This window comes from Ovis aries, chromosome 1 (genome assembly GCF_016772045.2).
Source record: "Ovis aries strain OAR_USU_Benz2616 breed Rambouillet chromosome 1, ARS-UI_Ramb_v3.0, whole genome shotgun sequence".
In the NCBI taxonomy this organism is placed as follows: Eukaryota; Metazoa; Chordata; class Mammalia; order Artiodactyla; family Bovidae; genus Ovis; species Ovis aries.
The window spans coordinates 117,768,777-117,780,527 of NC_056054.1; the positions used below are offsets into that span (position 1 = coordinate 117,768,777).

The following is an 11,751-nucleotide window of genomic DNA, read 5'->3' on the forward strand; positions in this document are numbered from 1 at the left end:
AAGCTACCACGGCAATGAGGAGCCCGCACACTGCAACTATAGGGCAGCCTCTGCCTGCAGCAGCTCCAGAAAGCCCGCCCACAGCAGCGAGGACAGCACAGCTGAAACCAAAATACGGAAAAGTTTAGAACTAATATAAATAAAGGAATACTGAAAGTGAAATGAAGACTTTTCAGACATACAAAAGCTAAAAGAACATCTCTAGCAAATCTGCACTATGAAACATGCTAAGGAATTTCTTCTAATAGAAATAAAAATGGTAACATAGAAATCTGGGCCCTCCCAAAGGAATGAAGAACACTAGTTATGTTAAAAATGTGAGTAAATATAAATATTTTTATCTTATAGAAGATAATTGTGCGTAGTTTAAAAATGCAAAGGACAAGGAACTATAGATCATGATTAACTTGAAAAATCACTGAAAGAAAACAACCAAGGGCTAAACTGTAGGTTGTGGTCAGAGGGTGGGGTCTATTCAGTTATAGAATAATTTCAGGTAAAGGTAGATCCAGGGATTCCCTGGTGGCTCAGGTCTAAAGAATCTGCCTGCTAATGCAGGAGATGCAGGTTTGATCATCAGTCCTGGAAGATTCCCTTGACAAGGAAATGGCAACCCACTCTAGAATTCTTGCCTGGGAAATCCATGGACAGAGAAGCCTGGAGAGCTAAAGTCCATGGGATTGCAAAAAGCCAGATAGGACTTAGTAACTGAACAAAAACAACATCAGCAAAGGTAGATTCAGGCCATGATCATCAGATAAGAGCTTTCAAGAAAGACAGTAATATATTTTTGACTGTAAAAAATTGTATAAAATATTAAAGAAAACGGAATGAAGAGTTTAAAGGAAAAGAAAATTAACATTAGACAGTCAATTTCAGAGTAAAAAAAAAAATAGGTACTACTCAGGATTTTAAAAATAACTTTATAATAATAAAACAGCCAGTTCTTAAGAAGGTAAACAAACCAAATGCTTATGCACAAGCAAAAGTGAGAGGCAAATTAGAATAAAAAATTATCAGCTTTGAGTTACAACTTTTAATCTACCAAATTAAAAATAAATTTTGATAAAAGAAAATACCCTGTTGGGAGAAAATTCTCCAGGAATATCTTGATATTACTGCATGGTGTAGGCTTTCTGCAAAGGCCACTGGCAAGCTGACTGAAAAGCAAAGGCCTTGGAAGGCAGAGACAGCATCTCCCCAAAGACAGAGGTCTCTGAAGAGATGTGGAGATAAAAAGCTCTCTACTTCCTGTTCTTGGAGACATCTGCTTACATTCCAGGGTAATAAATCCAGTGATACCTTTCCCCTTAACTTTGGAGATCTGCTCAGTGAGTTACATCTCATTAACCTTAACAAGTAACCTTTCTCCAAAGGAGAGAATGGGCAGATGTGCCCTTTATAAATTGAGTCTCTTAATTTTGGGGTTCCTCTCCTACAGCACAACCCACTGTATGCAACATCTGGCTCTTACTGCGTCACCCCATGGAGACAGGGGCTCAGAAAACTAGTGCTAAAGTATTTTGCTGTGAGTAATAAACTCTTTCTCTCCCTAATCCAGAAAACTTTAAGTTTCCTGTCAGAATACCCATATAACCTTGTAAACAGGGTAACTCAAACCCCCAGTTTCTGACATAAGACACTGTTCAGGAAAAAAGTCATCACAGTCCTACACTGAGAGATATCCCTGATTTATATTTTGGTGTATATCCTCTGAATTTTCTAATTTTCTGTAAAGACAATCTAGTGCCTTTGCCTTTTAAGACTGTAAAAAGCTAAACTTTATTTCTTAAGATGGGAACAGGAATGAATCTATGAAATCTTCTAGGCAACTAAGGCAGAAAATCAACCTGAAAAAGAAAAGTGAACTTAAGCGTCATCAGAGGAAAAGTAATAGGGAACAAGAACAGATGCTCAACATCACTCATTATCAGAGAACTGCAAATCAAAGCCACAATGAGGTACCACTTCACACCAGTCAGAATGGCTGCGATCCAAAAATCTGCAGGCAATAAATGCTGGAGAGGGTGTGGAGAAAAGGGAACCCTCCTACACTGTTGGTGGGAATGCAAACTAGTACAGCCACTATGGAGAACAGCATGGAGATTCCTTAAAAAATTGCAAATAGAACTACCTTATGACCCAGCAATCCCACTGCTGGGCATACACACCGAGGAAACCAGAATTGAAAGAGACACATGTACCCCAATGTTCATCGCAGCACTGTTTATAATAGCCAGGACATGGAAGCAACCTAGATGTCCATCAGCAGATGAATGGATAAGAAAGCTGTGGTACATATACACAATGGAGTATTACTCAGCCGTTAAAAAAGAATTCATTTGAATCAGTTCTGATGAGATGGATGAAACTGGAGCCGATCATACAGAGTGAAGTAAGCCAGAAAGAAAAACACCAATACAGTATACTAACACATATATATGGAATTTAGAAAGATGGCAATGACGACCCTGTATGCAAGACAGCAAAAAAGACACAGATGTGTATAACGGACTTTTGGACTCAGAGGGAGAGGGAGAGGGTGGAATGATTTGGGAGAATGGCATTCTAACATGTATACTATCATGTAAGAATTGAATCACCAGTCTACGTCTGACGCAGGATACAGCATGCTTGGGGCTGGTGCATGGGGATGACCCAGAGAGATGTTATGGGGAGGGAGGTGGGAGGGGGGGTTCATGTTTGGGAACGCATGTAAGAATCAAAGATTTTAAAATTAAAAAGAAAAAAGAAAAGGAGACAAGCGACAAAGGATACATTATCATAACAACAAAGAAGGAAAAGAAAGCCTGCCCAGGGAGATGTCACAAGCAGCCAAGAGCCAGAAAGAAAATCACTGAAGGAAAGCTTGTTGTACGTATCAAAGTGAGCATATGGAAATGTTTTTGGGTCTCATCAAAAAGGTATCACTTAATAATGCATCAGTCTAATTGCAAATCATCACAAGAAAAAAAAAAATCACAGAGCAATCAATGCAAGAGGACTTTTCTGGAAGAGATTAAATTAAAACATACCCTTATTATCCTGGCAGCCTCCAAAAGGATTCGGCAACGCTCCATGCCAGATTTTTGACTCCATATTTTAAAGGCAGCCTTTGCATCCTGAACAGCCAAATTTACTTCCTTTTCTCCTGAACATGTGAAAGTAGCTATCACTCTACCTATAAATACAGGGAAACTGAGTGTTAATTTCAAATGTTTGCCACATATTTTAAATAAAGTATTGTGTATCCATTTTCCTTTCAGTGATCCTCTTCCTGTTTTTAAGTATAGTCTGATTTAGTGACTACCCCTAAACCAACAGCTTATCTTTAAAAGAATCTAATAAAAGTTGAAGACTTGTCTTCAGAAAAATGTACTCACTGTGTCTCTTGCCTAGCCCACCTTGAACTTTGGGGTAAGAACTCCTGCCCTTCTTACACTTGGGTTTACTAAGGTTAACTTCTATCAATTATTTCACAATGCTCCTTAACACTGTTTCAGAATCTCAGAGGTCTTGCAAAATCAGAGTATTCAGTCTCCTGGGTTATGAACTTTGATTTTAAATCACTGGTCTGTGATCTTTGTAAGTCATATAATACTACTGATACTTGATGAACGTGGTTAATAAATAGTGTATCAAGAAAAGATATTCCTAAAAGCAAGAAAATTTTTTTCCTCAAATATGAAGGAAAAAATCCCAATCTCTCATTTTCTTGTTGTTTTTGTTGTTTAGTTACTAAGTCACGTCTGACTCTTCGTGACCCCATAGACTGCAGCCTGCCAGGCTCCTCTGTGCATGGGATTTTCCAGGCAAGAATACTGGAGTGGGGTGCCATTTCCAACTCCAGGGGATCTTCCAGACCTAGGGATCCAACCCACATCTCCTGCACTGGCAGGTGCATTCTTTACCACTGGGCCACCTCGGGAGCCCATTTCCTTTTCTTACTTCAATCCTATTCCCTACACTGGGCAAAATATGAAATGATCAGTTTTTCTAGACCCAAATCCTAAGGGTTGTGACTGACACTACTAAAAAGAAATCTCTAGGATGTCAGTTAAGGATCTCCCCTCCCACAAGAACATTTGGGACTCTGCTTTTTCCAGAGATTTCGCAAACCTGTATGATAAATTTGAGTAGCCAATTGATAGAGGCAGTGGCTAAGAATCACACAGCACACACTGTAGGCAGTTAAAATAAAGAGCAATTTTTCTTTCTTTTGTATCAATATGGGAGTGGGAAACCAAGAGGCCTAAAGGAGAGCCTGATGGTGGCTGTGGCCCCTTCCTGCTCTGACAAGTCTTAGAGCAGGAAGGTGTAATTGATCACACCTAAATTCTCCAGTCTCTTGAAATTCAGTTTTATCCGTCTGGGGATATAATATTTGGTTTGCACAAACATTTATATTTCTCTCCTCGCAAACATTAAACACAGCAAAACAAAAGCAAAACAAAAAACCTCTTCCTCATTTGCTTTGTGATCTTTGGACTTCCCAAGGCCTGGCACAGTGCTTGGCACACATTAAACACTAGATAAAAGCAGAATTTTTTATTTCCCTTTCCCAGCTCTGGTTCGTGTCCGGAAATACTTTAACCCTAGGGGATGGCAACAAAGTAGTCATTCACGCTCATTACAACCATCTGTGCATGCTCCTCCATTTTGGCAGAAGTATTTCTTTTCACCCTGTCCTAGAACTCTTCTAAGTGCACCGCTGAAGACATTACTGAGGTCCTACCTTTAAAATTAATAATTAACACAAAGACACTACCTTACCCACCGGGGCTCTGTGGACTCTGTTCAGGCTGTTGTGAAATTAATCCTGACCCCACCGCGCAACTCACAAGCTGCTCCCCTTTTCTACGACTCCTTCCTGCCCCGGTCCAGAAGCTCTCGTGTTTGCGCAGCATCCTTAGCTGCCTACACAGATAACTTTATACTCTACACCATCACTTACCCGTGCTCAACAAACGTCTGTTCAGAGCACTACATGAAGCTTCAGGAAGTTAGAACAGGTTTCACCCCTGGGCGGGGGAGCGTCAGTCCGCGCCACAGCCTCGCCCCTACCCTGGCCCCCGCAGCTTCCCTCCGACCCCGTTACCGGTTGCTGGCTCGAAAGCCTTCTCGGTGCCGGAGGCATCCACTGGCTCCACGCGAGCCCCGCCACGGTAATTGAGGGGCTGCGACACAACGAAGGTGCCAGTGCTCATGGCGGCGATCGGAGCAGAAGCAGGCCTGAGGGTGCGGGAAAGCGTAGACAGTGCAGCCAGGCCAGCTCGGAGAAACATGGGGGGCAGGAGCGGCGGAGAGAGCCAAGCCAGAGGGGCGGGGCCGCGGGAGGACGGGCCCGCGGAGAGGGGAGGGGCCGCGGAGAGGGGAGGGGCCGCGGGAGAGCGGGGTAAGACGCGGGCTGAGGGAGGGGCGGGGCCGAGGGAGGGGCGGGGTAGCCGAGATGGGAGGGGCCGCTGGAGGGCGGGGCAAGACGCGGGCTGAGGGGAGGGGCGGAGCAGCGGGGAGGGGCGGGGCCGAGGCCAGACGCTGGCAGAGGGAGGGGCGCGCCCGGCCTAGAGTTGAGGGCCCTGGGGCAGGAGGAGAAGGGGACGACAGAGGATGAGATGGCTGGATGGCATCACTGACTCGATGGACGCGAGTCTGAGTGAACTCCGGGAGTTGGTGATGGACAGGGAGGCCTGGCGTGCTGCGATTCATGGGGTCGCAGAGTGGGACACGACTGAGCGACTGAACTGAACTGAACTGAGACAAGGGCCGGCCTTCCGGGGCGGAGTTTGCAAGACTTTTCCGTGCAGTCAGTTGGCTAGTCAGTGGTCCAGGTCCGCCCCTCGCTTAGCCTAGAGGCTGGGTGGCACACCAGAGTCTTACACAGAAACGCACGCAAGCCCACGCACTCGCCTTCTCCCCCCTCACTGTCTCGTTTTTCTTCCTTCTTCCAGAAAGTGAAAATGAAGTCGCTCAGTCGTGTCCGACTCTTTGCGAGTCCATGGACTGTAGCCCACCAGGCTCCTCAGTCCATGGAATTTCCCAGGCAAGAGTACTGGAGTGGGTTGCCATTTCCTTCTCCAGGGGACCTTCCCAACCCAGGGATCGAACCCAGGCCTCCCGTACTGCGGCAGATGCTTTACTGCGGAAGACGCTTTACCATCTGAGCCACCAGAGAAGCTCAGTATTTAAAACAAGAGTTTTCAGGTACATCACTACATGTAATCAGCCTAGGGTCTGTCTTCTGATCATTCCATCTAACGAAAGGGGAGGATTAGATCCAGTGATTAGGACTCCTCGTTTCCACTGCACTAGACACCGTTGAACCCCTGATGGAGGAACTAAGATCAAAAGATCACACATACCACGCCAGGGCATATGTGTGTGTGTGTGTGTGTGTGTAATGAAAGAAAGTGAAAGTGTTAGTTGCTCAGTCTTGTCTGACTCTTTGAGACCCCAAGGACTGTAGTCCGCCCGGCTCCTCTGTCCATGGAATTTTCCAGGCTAGAATACTGGAGTGGGTAGCCATTCCTTCCTCCAAGGGATCTTCCCAACCCAGGGATGGAACCCAGCTCTCCTAAATTGCAGGCATATTGTTTAGCGTCTGAGCAACCAGGGAAGTATATATTTATCTATTTATCAATATCTCCTAGCTGAGCATGTTATAACTTTCTCAGATTATCTGGTACACATCTCCCACACCTCAATCTTCATACAGATAATGAGGTTTACATTTCTTTCTTCTTCTAGATCAGTGTTTAAAACAAAGAGTTTTAAGTTCAAATAGATAACACAGACTTTGAAGAGAAAGTTGTATTTTTTTTTACTTTGGCAGGAAAGCACAACAGAGAAATCTATTCCATATGATAAACAACAGAGTTAACCACACCATAATTAGTCACAAAGTGACTCTGTGAATTAATTTTACTTCTGAATTAATTCTCTTTACCTCTGAATTAATTAGGTATCATGCTTGGTGGGGCTTCCCTGGTGGCACTGGTAAACAATCTGCCTGCAGTGCAGGAGACCGGAGTTCGATCCCTGGATCAGGAAGATGCCCTGGAGGAGGGCATGGCAACCCACTCCAGTATCTTTCCTGGAGAATCCCATGGACAGATTCTCCCATGACAAGGAGCAGACTACAGTCCATGGGGTTGCACAGAGTCAGACACGACTGAAGCGACTAAGCAGCAGCAGCAGCAGCAGCAGCAGCAGCAGCAGCAGCAACAGCAGCAGCAGCAGTGTGCTTGGTTGTATAATCGAAGGCAAAAATAGCAGATGCTTATATAAGACATTTATTTCTCTATCATAGAACATGCTAAAGAGTGCAGCAGTAATACAGTGGCCCTAAAGTGTTAGAAAGAGGCCCCCTCGGTTCTTCTGCTCTGACACTTTCACGTGTTAATTTCTCCATTTCTTTCAAAGACCCCTCTCCCTTATCTTCTCGTAGAGGCGCTTCAGACATATGGAGACATAGCTACCATCTTGTATGTCATAAAAAGCATCTAGACAGTTCTGATCCAGGCGACTCATGTAGTCCTCGGACCACACTCAAAACAACTAAGTTTGTTTCCAAATTATGACTCTTGGAACACTGATTTTGTAAGATGTTCCTTATTTTAAAAAAAGATTCTATTTAATATATCCTTCTCCTGGAAATTAACAATAATTATTAGCACATTTAGAGCTCAAGTAAGTGCTGCAGTAAAGAAATCTGTTCAAGTGAGGGAGATTAGAAGTACAAACTTCCAGGTACAAAATAAAAGAGTCACAGAGGTATAATGTACAACACAGGGAATACAATCAATAATATTGCAATAACTTTGTATGGTAACATATGGTAACCAGTCTTAAAGTGGTGATCATTTTATAATGTAGAGAAATATAGAATCACTCTGTTGTATACCTGAAGCTAATGTAATATTTTAAGTTGATTATACTTCAATATAAAATAATAATAGAAGAAAGAAATTTGTTCAATGTTATAACCTATGATTTCCCTATCTTATTTGAATGCGGCACTGTTTTTTCAAGTGACAACTGATAAACACTTTGGAAAATGTTTTGAAGTCAAGTTGGGAGATGAGACTTAAAGTTTAGCTAGTAAGGAGTCTTCGAGTGCAGTGTGTGCTAAGTTGCTTCTGTTGTGTCCAATTCTTTGCAATCCCATGGACTACAGCTCAATAGGCTCCTCTGTCCATAGCGATTCTCCAGGCAAGAATACTGGAGTGGGTTGCCATTCCCTCTTCCAGGGGATCTTCCCTACTCAGGGATCAAACCCACGTCTCTTGTGGCTCCTGCATTGTAGGAAGATTATATACTTGTGAGAAGCACCACATTTTTCTAGATTTTGTGAAAATTATAAATTTTGCAATCCACGAAGTTCAATCAAGCTCAAACAGAAGAAATACTAACAAAAGTACATCAACACACGTCCTAACCAAAATTCTAGGAAACTGTGATAAGTACAAGTTCTAAAATAGGTGTTACGGAGTCCTTCTTTGAGGATTATTCAGCTTTTGCAGCCTTATTTCACAATCAGGGAGCCCAGGGTTTGTGTTAACAAAACTTTTTTAGGCCAGGCTTTCCACAGTTTCTTCAGGATTCTCTCACTTCACAATTTTCCGTTCAGTCACTCAGTCATGTGTGACACTTTGCAATCCCATGGACTGTAGCACACCAGGCTTCCCTGTCCATCACCAATTCCCAGAGCTCGCTCAAAATCATGTCCATCGAGTCAGTGATGCTATCCAACCATGTCATCCTCTGTCATCCCCTTCTCCTCCTGCCTTCAATCTTTCCCAGCATCAGGGTCTTTTTCAATGAGTCTGTTTTTTGCATCAGGTGGCCAAAGTATTGGACCTTCAGTTCAGCATCAGTCCTTCCAAAGAATATTCAGGACTGATTTCCTTTAGGACTGACTGGTTTGATCTCCTTGCAGTCCAAGGGACTCTCAAGAGTCTTCTCCAGCACCACAGTCCAAAAGCATCAGTTCTTCAGCACTCAGCTTTCTTTATAGTCCAACTCTCATATGCATACTTGACTACTGGAAAAACTATAGGTTTGACTAGACAGACCTTTGTCAGCAAAATAATGTCTCTGCTTTTTAATATGCTGTCTAGGTTAGTAACAGCTTTTCTTCCAAGGAGCAAGCATCTTTTAATTTCATGGCTGCAGTCACCATCTGCAGTGATTTTGGAGCCCCCCCAAAATATAGTCTTTCACTGTTTCCATTGTTGCCCCATCTATTTGTCGTGAAGTGATGAGACTGGATGCCATGATCTTAGCTTTTGGAATATTGAGTCTTAAGCCAGCTCTTTCACTTTCATCAATAGGCTCTTTAGTTCCTCTTTGCTTTCTGCCATAAGGGTGGTGTCATCTGCATATCTGAGGTTATTGATATTTCTCCCAGCCATCTTGATTTCAGCTTGTGCTTCATCCAGCCCAGCATTTCGCATGATGTACTCTGCATATAAGTTAAATAAGCAGGGTTACAATATGCGGGCTTGACTTCCTCCTTTCCCAATTGGAACCAGTCCGTTGTTCCATGTCCAGTTCTAACTATTGCTTCTTGACTTGCTACAGATTTCTCAGTAAGGCAGGTAAGGTCTGGTATTCTCATCTCTTGAAGAATTTTCCAGTTTGTTGTGATCCACACAGTCAAAGACTTTAGCATAGTCAATGAAGCAGAAGTAGATGTTTTTTTTTTTTTTTCAAAGGCTTTCAATTTTATTTTATTTTTAACAAACATACATGGGACGCGATAAAGGTTACTAACTGAATGAGCTCTAACAGACAGGTTCTCTGTGGCTTTGACACACTCAGCTTCTAAATGATCAGCTAGCTAGTTAGGACTGTACACTTGGTACTTTTTGCGGTTGTTCAGTCATTCAATCATGTCCAGCTCTTTGCCACCTCATGGACTGTAGCCCGTTGCCATTTCCTTCTCCAGAAGTAGATGTTTTTCTGGAATTCTCTTACTTTTTCTATGATCCAGTGGATGTTGGTGTTAGGACCAAACTGAAGCCAGGACAGGCTCTAAGGGGCAGGCTAGGCCTGAGGTTTAGTCTCTAGGAAAGCTGAGGCACTGGGAACTCCCGCAGGCAGTGTAGCTCGACTAATCAGAAAAAATCCCCGTAGCACCCCGCCCGCTCCAGACCTGAGCCAATCCAGATAGGGATGCGAGGTTAAAAGTCCCCCGCGCGCCGTACGGTTTAACCAATCAGCTATGCTGTTACAGGAACAAAGAACCGTCTGTATAAAAGTAGATGTGATTCAGAGCTCAGGGCTCTTGTCGGATTCTACTGTGCTGGATGAGTCCTGGGCCCTAACTTGAGCTAGCAATAAACCCCTTTATGCTTTTGCATTGCTGTGGATGTCTTATTCTCTCAGTTTTGGGGACTCGGACTCTGGGCATAACAGTTGGCAATTTGATCTCTGGTTCCTCTGCCTTTTCTAAATCCAGCTTGAATGTCCGGAAGTTCTTGGTTCAGGTACTGTTGAAGCCTAGCTTGGATGATTTTCAGCATTACTTTGCTAGCATGTGAGATGAGTGCAATTGTGCAGTAGTCTGAACATTCTTTGTCACTGCCTTTCTTTGGGGCTGGAATGAAAACTGACCTTTTCCAGTCCTGTGGCCACTGCTGAGTTTTCCAAATTTGCTGGCATATTGAGTGCAGCACTTTCACAGCATCATCTTTTAGGATTTGAAATAGCTCAACTGGAATTCCATCACCTCCACTAACTTTGTTCATCGTGATGCTTCCTAAGGCCCACTTGGCTTCACTCTTCAGGATGTCTGGCTCTAGGTGAGTGATCACACCACTGTAGTTAACTGGGTCATGAAGATGTTTTTTATATAGTTCTTGTGTGTATTCTTGCCACCTCCTCTTAATATCTTCTGCTTCTGTTAGGTCCATACCATTTCTGTCCTTTATTGTGCCCATCTTTGCAGGAAATATTCCATTTGTATCTGTAATTTTCTTGAAGAGATATTAGTCTTTCCCATTCTATTGTTTTCCTCTATTTCTTTGCACTGATCACTGAGGAAGGCTTTCTTATCTCTCCTTGCAATTCTTTGGAACTCTGCATTCATATGGTTATCTTTTCTTTTCTCCTTTGCCTTTTGCCTCTCTTCTTTTCTCAGCTATTTTTGAGGCCTCCTCAGACAACCATTTTGCCTTTTTGCATTTCTTTTTCTTGGAGATCATTTTGATCACGGTCTCCTATAAAATGTCATGAACCTCCGTCCATAGTTCTTCAGGCACTCTATCAGATCTAATCCCTTGAATCTATTTCTCACTTCCACTATATAATCATAAGGGATTTGATTTAGGTCACACCTGAATGGTCTAGTGGTTTTCCCTACTTTCTTCAATATAAGTCTAAATTTTCAATAAGGAGTTCATGATCTGAGTCATGATCATGTCACAGTCAGCTCCTGATCTTGTTTTTGCTGATTGTATATAGTTTCTCCATCTTCGGCTGCAAAGAATATAATCAATCTGATTTCGGTATTGACCATCTGGTGATGTCCATGTGTAGAGTCATCTCTTAACCCGGGTCTCCCGCATTGCAGGCAGACGCTTTAACCTCTGAGCCACCGGGGAAGCATTATGTTGTTGTTACAAAGCATTTGATCTATCTGCTTTTATTCAGTTCCATGTGCCAGGGGCCAGACTCAGAGTTCTTAGATAGAGTCCTTAATACATTTCAGCAGGTTGCTTCCTTGCCCCGAAGCTTCTTTTTCTCAAGTTA

At 43.2% G+C, this 11,751-nt stretch overlaps 1 protein-coding gene across 2 annotated transcripts in view; it reads right to left on the reverse strand.

Moving 5' to 3' along the window:
- The window catches only part of ALDH9A1 (aldehyde dehydrogenase 9 family member A1), a 29,366-nt gene extending 24,050 nt beyond the window's left edge, over positions 1-5,316 (reverse strand). Inside the window, exons 1-2 of one of the 2 annotated variants that reach the window (XM_027977692.3) lie at positions 5,099-5,316; positions 3,036-3,181 (exon numbers count right to left, since the gene is read on the reverse strand). In XM_027977692.3, the coding sequence (XP_027833493.1) occupies positions 3,036-3,181; positions 5,099-5,285 (333 nt within the window). In that variant the 5' untranslated portion in view covers positions 5,286-5,316. Of the gene's footprint in view, positions 1-3,035; positions 3,182-4,954 lie in introns of both variants that reach the window. The other variant, XM_060403452.1, reaches the window with a different exon arrangement.
- Positions 5,317-11,751: the final 6,435 nt, after the last annotated feature.